At 58.1% G+C, this 18,161-nt stretch overlaps 1 protein-coding gene and 1 pseudogene across 1 annotated transcript in view; both read right to left on the reverse strand.

The window, feature by feature from the left end:
• The window catches only part of LOC108534232 (microtubule-associated protein 1S), a 10,598-nt gene extending 4,158 nt beyond the window's left edge, over positions 1-6,440 (reverse strand). Inside the window, exons 1-2 of the mRNA XM_017879483.1 lie at positions 6,089-6,440; positions 3,058-5,410 (exon numbers count right to left, since the gene is read on the reverse strand). Of these exons, the coding sequence (XP_017734972.1) occupies positions 3,058-4,693 (1,636 nt within the window). The 5' untranslated portion in view covers positions 4,694-5,410; positions 6,089-6,440. The remainder of the gene's footprint in view (positions 1-3,057; positions 5,411-6,088) is intronic.
• Positions 6,441-7,072: 632 nt separating this feature from the next.
• Positions 7,073-14,517, reverse strand: LOC108534233 (microtubule-associated protein 1S-like; annotated as a pseudogene).
• Between the last annotated feature and the right edge of the window lie 3,644 nt (positions 14,518-18,161).

Raw genomic sequence — 18,161 nt, forward strand, 5'->3', positions numbered from 1 at the left:
AAAAAAAAAAAAAAAAAGAAAAGAAAATAAATGGGATGTGGTAATCATTTATTGGGTCTGACATCAAAAGTGCAGGCAGCAAAAGAAAATAATAAGACAAAATGAACTTCGTGAGAATTTAAAACTTTTGTGCATCAAAGGGCACTAGCAAAATAAAAAGACAACTCACAGAATGGGAGGAAATATTTGCAAACCATATATCTGCTACAGGATTAATGTCCAGAATGATTTAAAAAACTCCTAAAACTCAGCAATGGAAAACAACTCAATTTAAAAATGGGCAAAGGGGGCTAGGCGTGGTGGCTCACGCCTGTAATCCCAACACTTTGGGAAGCCAAGGCAAGAGGATCGCTTGAGGCTGGGAGTCCAAGATCAGTCTGGGCAATTTTTAATGTTTTGTAAAGACGGAGTCTCACTCCGTCTTTACAAAACATTACAAAATTAGCCAGGCACCACAGCATGCACCTGTGTAGTCCCAGCTACTTGAGAGGCTGAGCTGGCAGGATCACTTGAGTCCAGGAAGTTGAGGCTATAATGAGCTGTGTTTGCACTACACTGCAGCATGGGTGACAGACCGAGACCCTGTCTCTAAAAAGCAAAATAAAATTTAAAAATGAGCAAAGGAATTGAATAGACATTTCTCCAAAGAAAACAGACAAATGGCCAACAGGCATATGAAAAGATGCTCAACATCACTAGTCATTAGGGACACGGAAATCAAAACCACAATGAGATCCTACCTGACACCCATTAGACTGACTAGTGTCAAGCAGCTGCTATGGAAAAGTCTGGCAGTTCATCCAAAATTAAACATTGAGGTGGGCGTGGTGGCTTATGCCTATAATCCCAAAACTTTGGGAGGCTGAGGCCAAAAGATCACTTGAGCTTAGGAGTTCAAGACCAGCCAAGACAACATAGTGAGACCCCAGTGCTACGGAAAAATATAAAAATTAGCTGGGCGTAGGCTGGGTGCAGTGGCTCACGCCTGTAATCCCAGTACTTTGGGAGGCCGAGACGGAAAGATCATGAGGTCAGGAGTTGAGATCAGCCTGGCCAGCATGGTGTAACCTCGTCTCTACTAAAAATACAAAAATTAGCCGGGTATAGTGGCGCGTGCCTGTAATCCCAGCTACTTGGGAGGCTGAGGGAGGAGAATCGCTTGACCCCGGGAGGTGGAGGTTGCAGTGAGCTGAGATTGCACCACTGCCTGGCAAGAGTGAGACTTCGTCTCAAAAAAAAAAAAAAAAAATTAGCTGGGCGTTATTGTGTGTGTCTGTCGTCCCCGCTGTTCAGGAGGTTGAGGTGGGAGGGTTGCTCGAACCGGGTAGGCGGAGGCTGCAGTGAGCCATGTTTGTGCCACTGCACTCCGGCCTGGATCACAGAGTGAGACTCTCAGGAAAAAAAAAAGGAAAAAACAGCACAGCAGGCCAGAGACCCTCTCCTCCGCAAGGCCTGCTTAAAATGTGAGCCTTTGGCTGGTGTCTGGGAACCTGGATCTTAGGAAGAGGGTTCCCACCATTCCCTGTCTGAGAGGGGCTCCCTGTGCCTGGACTGGACCACACACCTGATTTCTCCTTTTCGGGGAGTCTAGAGTGTGTGTGCCAGGCAAAGGATGCCTATGTAATGGCCCAATAGCAACCTGGGCATGCTGTCTCCAATGAGCTTCCATGAGGGACACGTTGTTACAACTTGCTACCGGAGAAATGCAGCCTGTGGTGTGCAGCCCTACTGGGAGAGGATTCTGGAAACTTCTTCCTTTGGACTTCACCCTATGTGCCTTTTCTCTTTACTGATTTTGCTCTGCTATGAGTGCAACCATAGGCCGCGTCCTCCTAACCAATCAGTTACATAAAATACGCTATTTAAATTTTCAAATGGGCCGGGTACGGCGGCTCATGCCTGCGATCCCACCACTTTGCGAAGCCGAGGCGGGCGGATCACGAGGTCAGGAGATCAAGCCCATCCTGGCTAACACGGTGAAACCCCATCTGTAGTAAAAATACAAAAAACTAGCCGGGCGTGGTGGCAGGTGACTGTAGACTAAGCTACTTGGGAGGCTGAGGCAGGAGAATGGTGTGAACCCGGGAGGCGGAGCTTGCAGTGAGCCGAGATCATGCCACTGCACTCCAGCCTGGCCAACAGAACGAGACTCCATCTCAAAAAAAACAAATTTTTTTTTCAAATGTTTCATTTTACTTATTGTTATTGTGGCTTCTAGAAACCCACAATTGGCATACATGCTCACCTGTCCAGGCACCTCAGAATGGCAAGTGCTTCAACACTGAGGTCAGTTTTCATTTCACAGGAGAAACTGAGCCCCAGAGAGGGTGGGCATGGCTGAGGTCACACAATTACGAACAAGAGGACTTGGCTGGGCGCAGTGGCTCACGCCTGTAATCCCAGCACTTTGGGAGGCCAAGGTGGACAGATCACCTGAGGTCCGGAGTTTGAGACCAGCCTGGCCAACATGGTGAAACCAAGACTCTACTAAAAATACAAAAATTAGCCAGGCGTGGTGGCTCGCAGCTGTAATCCCACCTACTCGGGAGGCTGAGGCAGGAGAATCATTTGAACCCAGGAGGCAGAGGTTGCAGTGAGCCAAGATCATGCCATTGCACTCCAGCCTGGGCAACAAGAGCGAAACTCTGTCTCAAAAAAAAAAAAAAAAACAGGAAGACTGGCAGGGCACCGTGGCTCATGCCAGTAATCCCACACTTTGGGAGGCTGAGGTGGGCACATAGCTTGAGGCCAGGAGTTTGAAATCAGCCTGGGCAACATAGTAAGACCCTATCTCTACCAAAAATTTTAAAATTAGGCAGGCGTGGTGGCCGTGCCAGTAGTCTCAGCTACTGGAGAGGCTGAAGTGGGAGGGTGGCTTGAGCCCCAGAGTTCGAGGCTCCAATAAGCTGTGATTTCGCCACTGCACTCCAGCCCAGGAGACAGAGTGAGACCATCTTTTTTAAAAAAATGGAAAAAGTAAAAACAGGAGGATGAGCTATGCTCTCTCCAGCCTAAGCAGCTGCCAACCCAGCCCAGGGCCCCAGTTCCAGCACTCACCCGACGGGCCTCGAGTGGCAGTCTTGGGGGTTGAGGACTTTCTGGACAGGGGTGCCCGGCCCCCCTTCTCACTGGGCTCACTCCGGGCACTGAGTGGTCGGCTGGCACGGTCCCCACCAGCAAGTCCCTTGGTTTTGGCAGCAGCCAGTGGAGTGGCTTTGGGGGCGGCAGCGCGTGAGTTGGGGCGAGCCAGGGGCTTCCGGGTGCGGCTGTTCTCCGTCTGCCGCGCTGTCTTGGGGGGCAGCATCTCGGGGTCCACCATGCAGATGCTGGATGGGTCAGGCAGTGGCGGGGGAACCTTGAGGGGGTCAGGCAAAGGGTCGTGGCGAGGGACTCCGAAGCCCTCTGTGTCGTCGTCTGAGTCTGCGGCACCGGGGGCCAGGGGCACGGGGTCCGAGTCAGACAGGGTGGGCAGGGACTCGCTGACCGATGTAGGGGGCGTCTCCTCGGCCCCCAGCCCACCTGCCCGCTCCTGTGACCGGGCACTGCTGTCATTCGAGCTGCCGGGAGACGCAGGCGCCGGTACCATGGGCACCGCCTTGCGATGTTCAAACTCACAGGGTGACACCAGGCACAGGTCCACATCGTGTGGGGAGGCCGAGCGCCGTGCCCGGGGGCCACGCAGTGGGAGGCTCAGCCCAGCCTCACTGGTGGGAGCAGATGGCGGCAGTACCTGCTCAAAGGATACGGACAGGGACTCGTCCACCTCGGTCGAGTGCGGGGAGCCCACCTCCGCGGGCAGTGACGGCGTGGTCACCGTGGGTGTGGTCACTGTGGGTGAGGCATCGGGCCCGGCCTCCCCGCCCCGCAGTGGGCTCAGTGACAGCCGCCCGCTACCCTCCGCGGGGCTCCGGCGGGACTCAGGGGAGGGCGTGCGTGGCCTTGGGAAAGAGTTGGCGGCCAAAGGCAGCTCCAGCGCCTTCTCCTCCCCGGCTGGGATTGGCCCCAGCTCCAGGCTGGGCGTGGCCACCAGCTGGGAGGCCGGGGAGCCGCAGGCCGCAATGGGGGAGCTGGCTTCTCCACATCGGAGGCTGGGCGGGCTGCGGGGTCCATTTACCACCTGCGAGAAGCCAGACTGGGATGTGCTGGGCGCTGTGCTGGGTGCTTTGCGGGTCTTGGGTGCCGCCGGGGCACCTGTCTTCTTGAGGTTGGGCACAGAAGAGGCCGCCCGGCACACCTCCCGCGGCTGGGTCCGGGAAACACTCGGTTTAGGGTCTTTCTTCAACTCTCGGGGGGTCCTGGCTTCTTTCTCAGCCTTGCGCGGTGCCTCAGCCCGTGCTGGCTCCTTGCGGGTCACCCCAGGGCGCTCCTGGCCAGGTCTGGGGTGGGTGGCCAACAGGCCCTCTCTCTTCGAGCTGTCCCGGGAGCCCACGCTCTCTTTACTCTCAGCTCGCCGTGGCCCCTCCAGGTCCTGGGGCGTCACCACGGGCTCTCGCAGGAACCTCAAGTGCTGCAGGCGGACCAGGCCGTCCAGGAGGGAGGCGGGCGGGGTGCAGCCGGGGAACAGCACGCGCACCACCTTCTCGCCAGGGCCCGCGGGGTGCCACACCAGCAGGGCGCACACAGAGGCCAGCGTGCGCTCGGCGCCGGCGGAGGGCGGGTGCAGCACGTACATGTCCAGCCGGCCCACGCCCATCTTCTCAAAGAGCACGGTGGGCTTGGCTGGCACGGGGCCGCGGCTGAGTGGCAGGGGCGTGATGCCCAGCTGCGCCAGGAGGCTCAGTGCCAGCTCCGCCTCATCCTCGCCGCGCGCCAGCCGCGACGCGGCCTCGCAGGCGTTGAAGAACACGACCCCCAGGTTGGGGGAAATGAGCCTGCGCAGCCTGTCGTCCCATGAGCCCCCACCAGCAGCCACCTCGGAGCGCTCCGCCAGTTTGCGCCGCAGCAGGCTGTTGAGGCCCGGGAGGCTATCGGCGCCAGGGTGGGTCACCAGCACGGCATCCACGCGGTCCAGGTGCCGCACCAGCTTCCAGAAACTGGACTTGGGGTTTGAGCCACCGTTGACCAGCACGGTGAAGCCATTGACGGCGAAGAAGGCGGCGTCCCCGAGGCCTCCGGGGAAGATGTAGCAGCAGGGCCGGCCCAGCCTGAGGAAGCCCCCGGAGGTCGGGGGCTCCAGCAGCTCGAAGGGGGACGGCGGCTCCAGAGACTCAGCCACGTACTCCAAGAACTCGCACAGGCCCTCGGAGTTGGGCAGCTGCGCCGGGGGATTCAGCCGCAGCTGGAGCCGGAGCGCCCCCTGTAGCCCGGACACAGCAGGTGCCAGCTGGGCCCAGTCACCAAAGGTGGGGCAGGTGATGGTGAGTATGGGCGGCTGCGCAGGTGGGGGCGTGGTGGCCAGGATGTCCCGGATCTGTATGGAGGGGGAGTGGTAAGGGACCACCTAAAGCTAGTGGTAAGGAACCACCTAGAGGGGGAATGGTAAGGGACCACCTAGGCAACACCCAGCCCACTGGGAAAACTGGGTGAGGATACCCTCAGCCTTCCCCCACCCCGACGCCTGTTCCTCAGGACCCTCCCGCCAAAACCCAACCCTCTCCAGCGCCAGGAGGCTCTCTGGTCTGGCCTCACCTCCCGCCTCTCCCTCCCCGCCCCAGGGCCTTTACACTCACCGCTCTCTCCTCCCAGGGCACAGCTTCTTCCAAGGAGACCCTCCACGGCCCACCTCTGTCTACTGAACCTTTTCTCACCACTTTTAAGTGCCCCACTCCAATGTGAAAATGTGGTTTGCTAGAGACTTTTGCCCATGTGTCCTGCCCAGACTGCGGGCACCAGAAAGGACCCATTTGGCTCCATCCCACATCAGGACTTTGGGACATCAGCTGCTCTACAGACCCAGCTCACACCACACCCTTTCCGGGCAATGGGACTGACCCTGGACAGCCAGGAGGCACATGTCACCACTGCCATCCTACAGAGGAGGGGGAGACCAGGTCATGGAAAACAGCAGGTCGCTGGGGCCACACAGCCCAATGCAGACAAGCCAGGATTCAGAGCTGGAAAAGTGGGGGATGGCAAAGGGGTGGCTTACCTCTCTGTCCTTCAGGACCTGGAGGAAGTGGTGAGGCGAAAAGCCCCCTGTCTGTAGCAGCAGCTCCCCTGTCTCCTCCAGGCAGGGCCCAGCCAACACCAGTAGTTTGTGAGAGGCAGGGTCCAACAGAAGGTTCCGGAGCTGAGGGAGGGGTGAGCACTAAAGGCCCCGTTCTATGCAGTGACGTATCCAGCAGTCCTCTTTGGGGTGGCCTCGAGTTGATACATAACCACCCCTCTCCTGCCCTCACCCCACAGCCAGTCCAGCGCTCAACTAGCTATGAGGGCAGTCTCCAGTTCTCCTGCTGGGCCCTGGAGCAACCCTAGCAAACTCCTATTCATCTTACAAAGCCCAACTCTGATGTCCCTTTCTTCTGAAGGCACTACTGCCCTTTCTNCGGGGCCACGCAGTGGGAGGCTCAGCCCAGCCTCACTGGTGGGAGCAGATGGCGGCAGTACCTGCTCAAAGGATACGGACAGGGACTCGTCCACCTCGGTCGAGTGCGGGGAGCCCACCTCCGCGGGCAGTGACGGCGTGGTCACCGTGGGTGTGGTCACTGTGGGTGAGGCATCGGGCCCGGCCTCCCCGCCCCGCAGTGGGCTCAGTGACAGCCGCCCGCTACCCTCCGCGGGGCTCCGGCGGGACTCAGGGGAGGGCGTGCGTGGCCTTGGGAAAGAGTTGGCGGCCAAAGGCAGCTCCAGCGCCTTCTCCTCCCCGGCTGGGATTGGCCCCAGCTCCAGGCTGGGCGTGGCCACCAGCTGGGAGGCCGGGGAGCCGCAGGCCGCAATGGGGAGCTGGCTTCTCCACATCGGAGGCTGGGCGGGCTGCGGGGTCCATTTACCACCTGCGAGAAGCCAGACTGGGATGTGCTGGGCGCTGTGCTGGGTGCTTTGCGGGTCTTGGGTGCCGCCGGGGCACCTGTCTTCTTGAGGTTGGGCACAGAAGAGGCCGCCCGGCACACCTCCCGCGGCTGGGTCCGGGAAACACTCGGTTTAGGGTCTTTCTTCAACTCTCGGGGGGTCCTGGCTTCTTTCTCAGCCTTGCGCGGTGCCTCAGCCCGTGCTGGCTCCTTGCGGGTCACCCCAGGGCGCTCCTGGCCAGGTCTGGGGTGGGTGGCCAACAGGCCCTCTCTCTTCGAGCTGTCCCGGGAGCCCACGCTCTCTTTACTCTCAGCTCGCCGTGGCCCCTCCAGGTCCTGGGGCGTCACCACGGGCTCTCGCAGGAACCTCAAGTGCTGCAGGCGGACCAGGCCGTCCAGGAGGGAGGCGGGCGGGGTGCAGCCGGGGAACAGCACGCGCACCACCTTCTCGCCAGGGCCCGCGGGGTGCCACACCAGCAGGGCGCACACAGAGGCCAGCGTGCGCTCGGCGCCGGCGGAGGGCGGGTGCAGCACGTACATGTCCAGCCGGCCCACGCCCATCTTCTCAAAGAGCACGGTGGGCTTGGCTGGCACGGGGCCGCGGCTGAGTGGCAGGGGCGTGATGCCCAGCTGCGCCAGGAGGCTCAGTGCCAGCTCCGCCTCATCCTCGCCGCGCGCCAGCCGCGACGCGGCCTCGCAGGCGTTGAAGAACACGACCCCAGGTTGGGGAAATGAGCCTGCGCAGCCTGTCGTCCCATGAGCCCCACCAGCAGCCACCTCGGAGCGCTCCGCCAGTTTGCGCCGCAGCAGGCTGTTGAGGCCCGGGAGGCTATCGGCGCCAGGGTGGGTCACCAGCACGGCATCCACGCGGTCCAGGTGCCGCACCAGCTTCCAGAAACTGGACTTGGGGTTTGAGCCACCGTTGACCAGCACGGTGAAGCCATTGACGGCGAAGAAGGCGGCGTCCCCGAGGCCTCCGGGGAAGATGTAGCAGCAGGGCCGGCCCAGCCTGAGGAAGCCCCGGAGGTCGGGGCTCCAGCAGCTCGAAGGGGACGGCGGCTCCAGAGACTCAGCCACGTACTCCAAGAACTCGCACAGGCCCTCGGAGTTGGGCAGCTGCGCCGGGGATTCAGCCGCAGCTGGAGCCGGAGCGCCCCTGTAGCCCGGACACAGCAGGTGCCAGCTGGGCCCAGTCACCAAAGGTGGGGCAGGTGATGGTGAGTATGGGCGGCTGCGCAGGTGGGGCGTGGTGGCCAGGATGTCCCGGATCTGTATGGAGGGGAGTGGTAAGGGACCACCTAAAGCTAGTGGTAAGGAACCACCTAGAGGGGAATGGTAAGGGACCACCTAGGCAACACCCAGCCCACTGGGAAAACTGGGTGAGGATACCCTCAGCCTTCCCCACCCCGACGCCTGTTCCTCAGGACCCTCCCGCCAAAACCCAACCCTCTCCAGCGCCAGGAGGCTCTCTGGTCTGGCCTCACCTCCCGCCTCTCCCTCCCCGCCCCAGGGCCTTTACACTCACCGCTCTCTCCTCCCAGGGCACAGCTTCTTCCAAGGAGACCCTCCACGGCCCACCTCTGTCTACTGAACCTTTTCTCACCACTTTTAAGTGCCCCACTCCAATGTGAAAATGTGGTTTGCTAGAGACTTTTGCCCATGTGTCCTGCCCAGACTGCGGGCACCAGAAAGGACCCATTTGGCTCCATCCCACATCAGGACTTTGGGACATCAGCTGCTCTACAGACCCAGCTCACACCACACCCTTTCCGGGCAATGGGACTGACCCTGGACAGCCAGGAGGCACATGTCACCACTGCCATCCTACAGAGGAGGGGAGACCAGGTCATGGAAAACAGCAGGTCGCTGGGGCCACACAGCCCAATGCAGACAAGCCAGGATTCAGAGCTGGAAAAGTGGGGATGGCAAAGGGGTGGCTTACCTCTCTGTCCTTCAGGACCTGGAGGAAGTGGTGAGGCGAAAAGCCCCTGTCTGTAGCAGCAGCTCCCCTGTCTCCTCCAGGCAGGGCCCAGCCAACACCAGTAGTTTGTGAGAGGCAGGGTCCAACAGAAGGTTCCGGAGCTGAGGGAGGGGTGAGCACTAAAGGCCCCGTTCTATGCAGTGACGTATCCAGCAGTCCTCTTTGGGGTGGCCTCGAGTTGATACATAACCACCCCTCTCCTGCCCTCACCCCACAGCCAGTCCAGCGCTCAACTAGCTATGAGGGCAGTCTCCAGTTCTCCTGCTGGGCCCTGGAGCAACCCTAGCAAACTCCTATTCATCTTACAAAGCCCAACTCTGATGTCCCTTTCTTCTGAAGGCACTACTGCCCTTTCTGGGCTCTCTCTAGTCCACCTCTCCCTCCAGCCCAGCCCTGATGCCACAGGGCTGGGGGTGTCTGTGTCTCGCTCTTTCTCCTAAAGACTGAGAGCTCCTCAAGGGAATAAAAGGGAAAAGTTTTGATCCCAGGAATCAACCTGTAAGAAAGTCTGTAGTGGAATGCCCCAGGGCTCCGTCTGGTTCATCTTCCTGATGTATAATTGGTGGAGTACAGACGGCCACAAGCCGGTTAGTATTAGTGAGTCAATTCAGACAACTCCTGGGGCCTAGCCGGAGGGAACCCACGGGACGCAAACCTCAGTCTGCTCTGGCCTTCCCAGCTCCAGACCCATGCTGTCCTGGGCCCTAGGCTGGGAGTGCTTACTCCCTCCCTCCCAAACCCAGGCTTTTCTGCTCCCACCCCAGAGGAGGGAAGAAGCAGAGGCTGGAGCCACGGGGAAGGCTTCGTGGGCGAGGAAGTGTGGTGCCGGGTGTCTTGAGAGGATCTGGGGGCAGCATGAAGACAAGGACACGAGACAGGAAGACAGAGACGGCATGGGTCCCAGCAGCCCACCCCCTCCAGGATGTCAGCCATTCCCTACCTCATCACACAGGGACTTGTCTGATGGGTTCAGGAGGACCAGGGTCTCCAGGCTGTCTCCACGGTGGTGCAGGCTCCGCTGGCCTGTGGGGGAATCAGGCCATCCTGGAGTCAAATCCTGCCTCCCCGTGTGACCCTCAGGGAACACGAACCTCTCTGGGAACCCACCCAGGGAACATATGGAGATTAACAGGCGCACGACAGAGAACCAGGCAAGAAAGAGAAACTCAACCACGTGGGTGATGCCACCGTTACACTCCTTTTTTTTTTTTTTGAGACGGAGTCTCGCTCTGTGCAGTGGAAGCTGGAGTGCAGTGGTACAATCTCAGCTCACTGCAAGCTCTGCTCCTCCTTCCAGGTTCATGCCATTCTCCTGCCTCAGCCTCCCGAGTAGCTGGGACTACAGGTGCCCGCCACCACATCCAGCTAATTTTTTGTATTTTCAGTAGAGACGGGGTTTCACCATGTTAGCCAGGATGGTCTCGATCTCTTGACCCCGTGATCCGCCCGCCTCAGCCTCCCAAAGTCCCAAAGTGCTGGGATTATAGGCGTAAGCCACTGCGCCCAGCCCTTTTTTTTGTTTTGTTTTTTTTTTGGAGGCAGAGTTTTGCTCTTGTTGCCCAGGCCGGAGTGCAATGGCGCAACCTCAGCTCGCTGAAACCTCCGCCTCCTGGGTTCAAGCAATTCTCCTGCCTCAGCCACCCAAGTAGCTGGGATTACAGGCACACGCCACCACGCCCCACTCATTTTTTGAATTCTTAGTAGAGACAGGGTTTTACCATGTGGGTCAGGCTGGTCTCAAACTCCTGACCTCAGGTGATCCGCCTGCCTCATCCTCCCACAGTGCTGGGATTACAAGATTGATCCACTGCACCCGCCCAGCCACATTTATTTTTTAGACAGAGCCAGAGCTCGAGGAGGGCCAGTGAGGGCAAACTTGGACCAGGGTATATCTGGAGCAAAGGCCCTGAGGCAGGACTCAGCTAAGGGTGGGGCAGCATAAGGGCCTGGGCTGAAGTGGGGCTGTTTCTGGGATCCTGACCCTGCTCTGTCCTCCAGGGCCTATATGTGTTTTAAACATCCGTACTGTGAGAGAAGGCTGGCAAGGAACCAGAGCCAGGGGAGGGCCAGTGAGGGCCAACTCGGACCAGGGTACATCACGAGCCAAGGCCCTGAGGCAGGACTGAACTGTAAACAAGGCTGAGTCTGGAGAGGCAAAGACCCTCTGGTATTGCCAGCCCTTATCACATTTAGCTTACTTTCTTTCCTTCTTTTCCTTTTTTCTCTCTCTTTCTCTCTCTCTCACCCCTATCACATTGAGCTTTCTCTCTTTCCTTTCTCTTTCTCTCCCTCCCTCTCTCTCCCCATCCCTCCCTCTCTCTCTCATTTTTTTTTTAGATGGAGTCTCCCTCTATTGCCCAGGCTGAAGTGTAGCAGCACGACCTCGGCTCACTGCAACCTCCGCCTCCTGAGTTCAAGCAATTCTCCAGCCTCGCCTCCCAAGTAGCTGGGGTTATAGGTGCTTGCCACCACACCTGGCTAATTTTTGTATTTTTAGTAGAGACGGAGTTTCACTATACTGGTCAGGCTGGTCTCAAACTCCTGACCTCAGGTGATACACCCACCCCAGCCTTCCAAAGTTCTGGGATTACAGGCGTGAGCCACCATGCCAGGTCTAACTTTATTTTTTGAGACAGGGTCTCGCTCTGTTGCCCAGACTGAAGTGCAGTGGCACAAATCTTAGCTCACAGGAGCCTCTGCCTCCTGGGTTCAAGCAATCCTCCCTCCTCGGGCTCCTGAGTAGCTGGGACTACAGGCGTGTACCACCAGGCCCAGCTGGTTTTTGTATTTTCAGTAGAGACAGGGTTTCACCATGTTGCCCTGGCTGGTTTTAAACTCCTGACCTCAAACAGTCCTCCCACCTTGACCTCCCAAAGTGTTGGGATTACAGGCGAGAGCCACCCCACCCAGCCTTAGCACGCTTTTTGCCACACACGGATATTGCCCCATTCAGGTGGGGAAATCAAGGCATAGAGAGGGGAAGCAGCCACAAAGGTCGCACACAGCAGACAGGATTTCCAGCTCCACTTTCTGCCCCATGAAGTGTCAGGAAGCCACAAGGACCCACTGGGACAATGAGACGACGGACACTTCCTTCCTCTCCAGCAGCCGCTGGGAGGTGACTCAAGAGACCATCAAGAGCAGGGGGCGGCTGCAGGCAACACCCAAGCCCTGCCTGCCCGCCTGCTGCCCTGCTCACCCTGGGTCACCCCAGAAGGGAGCCTCCTGCTGAGTTGGGCTCTCCTTGATCTCACTCCTTTTCAGTTCCCTACCTACTGTATACCCAGCCCTGTGGCTGTGAACCAAGTTCAGTCCCTGCCTGCAAGGGGCCCACACTCCATCTTCCAGGGCCTCCTCAGTGCTCCCTCCACCTTCTAGATGTGTTTTTTTTGGGGGGGGGGGATAGAGTCCCTCCCACTCTGTCACTCAGGCCGGAGTGCAGTGGCACAATCTCAGCCCACTGTAACCTCTGCCTCCTGGGTTCAAGTGATCCTCCCACCTCAGCCTCCCAAGTAGCTGGGATTACAGGCGCCTGCCACCACGCCCAGTTAATTTTTGTATTTTTAGTAGAGACAGGGTTCCTCAATGTTGGCCAGGTTAGTCTTGAACTAACCTCAAGTGATCCACCCGCCGTGGCCTCCCAAAGTGCTGGGATCAGAAGCGTGAGCCACCGTGCCCAGTTCATTCTAGATGTTCCGTCCACTGCTGGGTCTTGGCTGGGGCGCTTCCCTCCCACTGGACATACCAGTCATAGCATTTATCATTAAAAAACCCCCTCCTCAGAGACCTCCCTGCCTCTTCCCCCTTCAGTACCAGTTTCCTCATCTGTCAATCGGGGACAAAAATACCAGTTCTTGCACTGTGGGTTGCTGAGGACTGAAGGGGTTATCACTGGGTCAGGGCTTACATTTGAAAAGTCTCAGCTGTATTATTACTGTTGTTATTTACAGTTGCACCCCACCCCCCATGCCTGGCACACGGCTGGCACTTGCCCAATGAACAAGAGGTAGGCAGCAGCCAGGGGGACCCCAGCCTCACCTTTCACAATGCTGGAGAAGGTGGCAGAGTGTCGGGACACAAAGACCTTGAGCTGTTCATCGAGGTTGCAGCTGCCAGGATCGACATCCCAAGACCGGATGCCTGGTGAGAAAGAGGGATCAAGGCGGGAGTTCAGCCGGGCCTCCTAGCTCCCAGAATATTTCAATAATGAGCATCTCGTGGGTGGGGAGCGCCCCAGCCTCCTCCCTTCACTCACAGCTTGGAGACTCAGAAGTACCCAACACCTTCAGGTCTCACTGCAGCTGAGCCAGGGGACCCAGAGCACACCTCATCATTTTACAGGCAAGATTCATCAGCAACAAAGCCTCCACCTCCTCCATCTCCACCTCCTCGCTGCTCCTATGCCCTGTCAGACCCATTTCCACTCACCGCCCTTGCAACAGCTGTTCCCCTTGCCTGGAAGCCCATCCCCCTGCCGCCCCCACCTGTTCCTACTGGCCGAGCCCTTCCCCCTCAGCACCTTCGGGTGCTAAGACTGACTGTCCTCGCAGTCCCTTGCAGCCTTCTGATGCCTCCTGACACCATGTGAGCTGGAAGCTTCTTCCATCTCCTCACTGGCTTTGGGTCCATCCCCCCACCAGACCTGTGCTGGCAGGGCTGAACCTGTCTATCATCCCGGCCATATCTTTGTGCCCACTGCCCAAAGGCCTGGCGCATAACAGGTGCTCACTAAACACTCCTCAATCACATGAACCGAGGTGCGTGTTCCTGTCCCATTTTACACGCAATGAAACGCCCAGGTCCAGATGCTCCGAGGGATGGGGGATGAACACCCATCTCCACCCACGGGCGCATCACGCCCGCCAGTCCCACTGTGCCAGTCTCACTGTGCCAAGTGGCTGCAGGTGAACCTGGCAGGTGCACCTATGACTCACCTCCCTAGGTGCCAAATCCCCAGGGCAGGCCGCACCCGCCCACACCCCAATTAGCAGCTCCTTGTGCTGCAACAGAAAGCGGGCCCCGGGGCTCCTGGCCCAGCCTCCCCCATATCTGCTTCTCCCTCCGGGAGATCTCTAAGCTGCTAAGACCTGGAGATCCAAAGCGACCCCAAGCCCTACCCCCGGGCGGGCCAATTAGGCGGGAAGCGGAGCCGTGGTCCAACTGCACGGGTCCCCAAGCCCAGGCCCGTGTCCCCTCCCCGATCTTCACCCGGAGTTGGGGCGGGGCAGCCCTGCCCCAGCCCAGGCCCCGATGCCACTTTCTCCGCGGGCACCCACAGGAACCCGCCTTTGCTCGCGTCGTGCGCCTAACGGTGAAGGGGACCCAACCCCGGGCCCGCGACCCCCGCCCCGGAGCCCGGGCCCCGCCGCAGCCGCCCCACCCCCCCGGCCCCGGGCCCAGACGCGCGAACGCGCCCGCCTCCCGGGCTCCCGCACACCCCCAGGCCAGCCCGACCTCGTTCGAGCTCCTCCAGGACGTAGGTGAGGAGCCCCGGGCTGCCGAACTCGCTGCCCACCACGAGGAGCAGCGAGCTCGGGGCCGCTGCAACCCCAAACCCAGTCACCGCCGCCATCTTCGGGCCGCCCCGGCGTTCTCAGCGCTCGCCCCGCAGGCCCCGCCTCTTAAAGGGGCTGCAACGGAAGGGCTGAAGACCCCGCCCGGAACCACCCCCTCCCCGCCCCTTTTTGTCGACCACCTACAGGCCTTTTGAGGTCGTGGAGAGCAGGGGATGCAGGCGCTAAAGGGGTTGGCGGACTCCTGAGTGTCCTCTTGGGAGCCGCCTCTCCCAAGTGACCATTCATTCATTCACTTTTTTTTTTTTTNCCGGAGCCCGGGCCCCGCCGCAGCCGCCCCACCCCCCCGGCCCCGGGCCCAGACGCGCGAACGCGCCCGCCTCCCGGGCTCCCGCACACCCCAGGCCAGCCCGACCTCGTTCGAGCTCCTCCAGGACGTAGGTGAGGAGCCCCGGGCTGCCGAACTCGCTGCCCACCACGAGGAGCAGCGAGCTCGGGGCCGCTGCAACCCCAAACCCAGTCACCGCCGCCATCTTCGGGCCGCCCCGGCGTTCTCAGCGCTCGCCCCGCAGGCCCCGCCTCTTAAAGGGGCTGCAACGGAAGGGCTGAAGACCCCGCCCGGAACCACCCCTCCCCGCCCCTTTTGTCGACCACCTACAGGCCTTTTGAGGTCGTGGAGAGCAGGGGATGCAGGCGCTAAAGGGGTTGGCGGACTCCTGAGTGTCCTCTTGGGAGCCGCCTCTCCCAAGTGACCATTCATTCATTCACTTTTTTTTTTTTTATTGACCAAGCTTTGATCGCGTGCCTGGTGCACGTAGGTCACAATTCCTGCCCCCCAGGAACTCACATCACATGACAGTAGGCCGGATCAGAACCCGGTGCCTATGGATGGTCCCAGCTCTCTAGGTCAGGGCTTGAACGGGGAAAAGAGCTCTATCTTGTAGGTAAGGCTTTAAGGGATGTGTAGGAGTTTGCCTTGTGTGGGTGGTGGGGCAAGAGAACCTGAGGCAGAAGTTTACAGCACGTGCAAAGTTTTAGAGGTAAGAAAGTACATGTGTGTTTGGGACACAACTGGAGCACTCTGGGCCTGCCTGGAACAGGGCAACAGTTATTCTGCACCTCCTGTGCGCCAAGCATTTTATTGCATTAGCTCATTACATACAAGCACAAAGCGATGAGGTAGGCACAGTTACTGTGGTCACTTTCAGAGGAAAGGAGAGGAAATTGAGATTTGGAGGGATGAAGTCACCAAGCCTGTCTAAGTGGTAGAGCAGGTTTGAACCCAAGTGGGTCTCACTCTCGATCCAGCCTGTGCAAGGGACTGCCTGTGTTGCACACTTGGATACCACTCTCTCCCCAGATAATCCCCTTTAGCCCTTTTATTTTATTTTGTTTAGTTTTATTGAGATGGAGTCTCATTCTACTGCCCAGGCTGTAGTGCAATGGCACGATCTCAACTCACTGCAACCTCTGCCTCCCATGTTTAAGTGATTCCCTTGCCTCAGCCTCCCAAGTATCTGGGATTATAGGCGCCCACCACCATAACCTGCTAATTGTTGTATTTTAGTAGAGATGGGGTTTCACCATGTTGGCCAGGCTGGTCTCGAACTCCTGACCTCAAGTGATCCTCCTGCCTTGGCCTCCCGAAGTGCTGGGATTACAGGCGTGAGCTGCTGCGCCTGGCCCCCTTTAGCCCTTTGACCCATAGGAGCTATTACTTGACAAATCATCTTGCTTGGAACTTTTGGACAGTGGCCCATGCCCAGGAAAGATTGAACCGCCTTCCTCAGGAGTGAGCTCCCCATCTCTGGGACTATGCAAAGCAAAGCAGGGCAGAAATGGGAAAGATCTGGGAAGGAGAATCAGCCTCCCGCTGCCGTTTATTATCTGGGTTGTTCAGCCCAACTTCCTCCCTGGCCAGTGTGTAACAGCCACTGGCCACGTGCCGTCTACCATTCTTGCACTACACTTCCTCTCTCTCTTTTTGGTTCTGGCATCCTTCCTCTATCCTTGTCCCTCCCCCTTGGCTCCCTTCCCTGTGTCTGGCCTGCCTGTGATTTCTTCTGTTATTGCTGTGAGCGGTAATAGCAGTGAGAGTGTCTGTGTTGGGCACTATTTCCCCTACAAAGCTGGAAACTTTTGGAAGCCTGAGGCCTCTCTGGGGCCCTGGCCTTGTGCAACACAAGGCTTGGGCATCTGAAAAGGGATACGATAAAGTCTTTTGGAATGGGCTGAAAGGCCTATTTGTCCACCATTCATTCCTTCCTTCCTTGCTTGTATATTTATGGATGGGTCCAGGATTCGAACCCAGGAGCTTCTGAATGGAAGTCTATCCACTTCCTTCTGCCCATGCTCTGAGTTATGATTCTTGGTAATAACTCTTTTTTTTTTTTTCTGAGACAGAGTCTTGCTCTGTCGTGCACGCCAGAATCATTCTCTGAGAGAGAGAGAGAGTGAGAGTCTCGTTCTGTCAAGCGGGCTAGGTTGGAGTGCAGTGGCGTGATCTCGCCTGCTCACTGCAAGCTCCGCCTCCCCAGTTCAAAGGATTCTCCTGCCTCAGTCTCCTGAGTAGCTGGGATTACAGGTGCCCACCCCATGCCTGGCTAATTTTGTATTTTTAGTAGAGACATGGGGTTTCACCATGCTGGCCAGGCTGGTCTCGAACTCCTGACCTCAAGTCATCTGCCCCACTTGGCCTCCCAAAGCGCTGGGATTATAGGTATGGGCCACTGCACCGGCCTGTTGGTATTAGTTCTATTACTAGTTGGTCTTACAGGGCCTGAGGTGCGAAGAAATGTCTCCACCAGGGGGATCTGATTTGGGGCGAAGGTCTCCCCCGCTAGGTTTTTGGGGGATAATGTCCTGAGTGCCTGGAGTCATGAGGTCTTCCTGTCCCAAAGCATCTCCCAGGCTTGAGTACTCTGGTGTGGGGCATGTGGGGTGCATTTTCCTAGAAATTGAGAAGCCTGTGAGACCACTGCTCAAATCTCAGGCATGGGACTCAGGTCTCTGGTTTCTAGCCCAGCTCCATGACTGTTTCAAGGTCACCATCCCCAGGGGGGGTCAGCTGATGGCATTTGTAGGGAAAATGGAACCCTGGGCCCTCAGAACTGCTGGATATTCTCATCTTCTCCTGGCAATTATTTTCTCATTTTAACATTTTTATTGAGGTTTAATATAGACATGGTCAGGCTGGGCATAGTGGCTCACACCTGTAATCCCAATATTTTGGAAGGCTGAGGTGGGCAGATCACTCGAGGTCAGGAGTTTGAGACCAGCCTGGCCAACATGGTGAAACTCTGTATCTACTAAAAATACAAAAATTAGCCAGGTGTGGTGGTGGGCGCCTGTAATCCCAGCTACTCAGGAGGCTGAGGTGGGAGGATCACTTGAGCCTGGGCTGTGGAGATTGCAGTGAGCTGAGATCACGCCAGTGCACTCCAACCCAGCCTGCTTGACAGAATGAGTCAGTCTCTCTCTCTCTCTCTCTCTTTCTCTCTCTCTCTCTCTCTCTCTCTGCGGTGGTGTGATCTTGCCTCACTGTAACCTCTGCCTCCCAGGTTCAAGTGATTCTCCTGTCTCAGCCTCCCAAGTATCTGGGATTACAGGCACCCGCCACCATGCCAGGAAGTTTTGTAGAGACGGGATTTCACCATGTTGGCCAGGCTGGTCTCAAACTCCCGATGTCAGGTGATCTACTAGCCTTGGCCTCCCAAAGTG

Source organism: Rhinopithecus bieti, unplaced genomic scaffold (assembly GCF_001698545.2).
Source record: "Rhinopithecus bieti isolate Rb0 unplaced genomic scaffold, ASM169854v2 scaffold_9899, whole genome shotgun sequence".
NCBI classification, from domain to species: domain Eukaryota; kingdom Metazoa; phylum Chordata; class Mammalia; order Primates; family Cercopithecidae; genus Rhinopithecus; species Rhinopithecus bieti.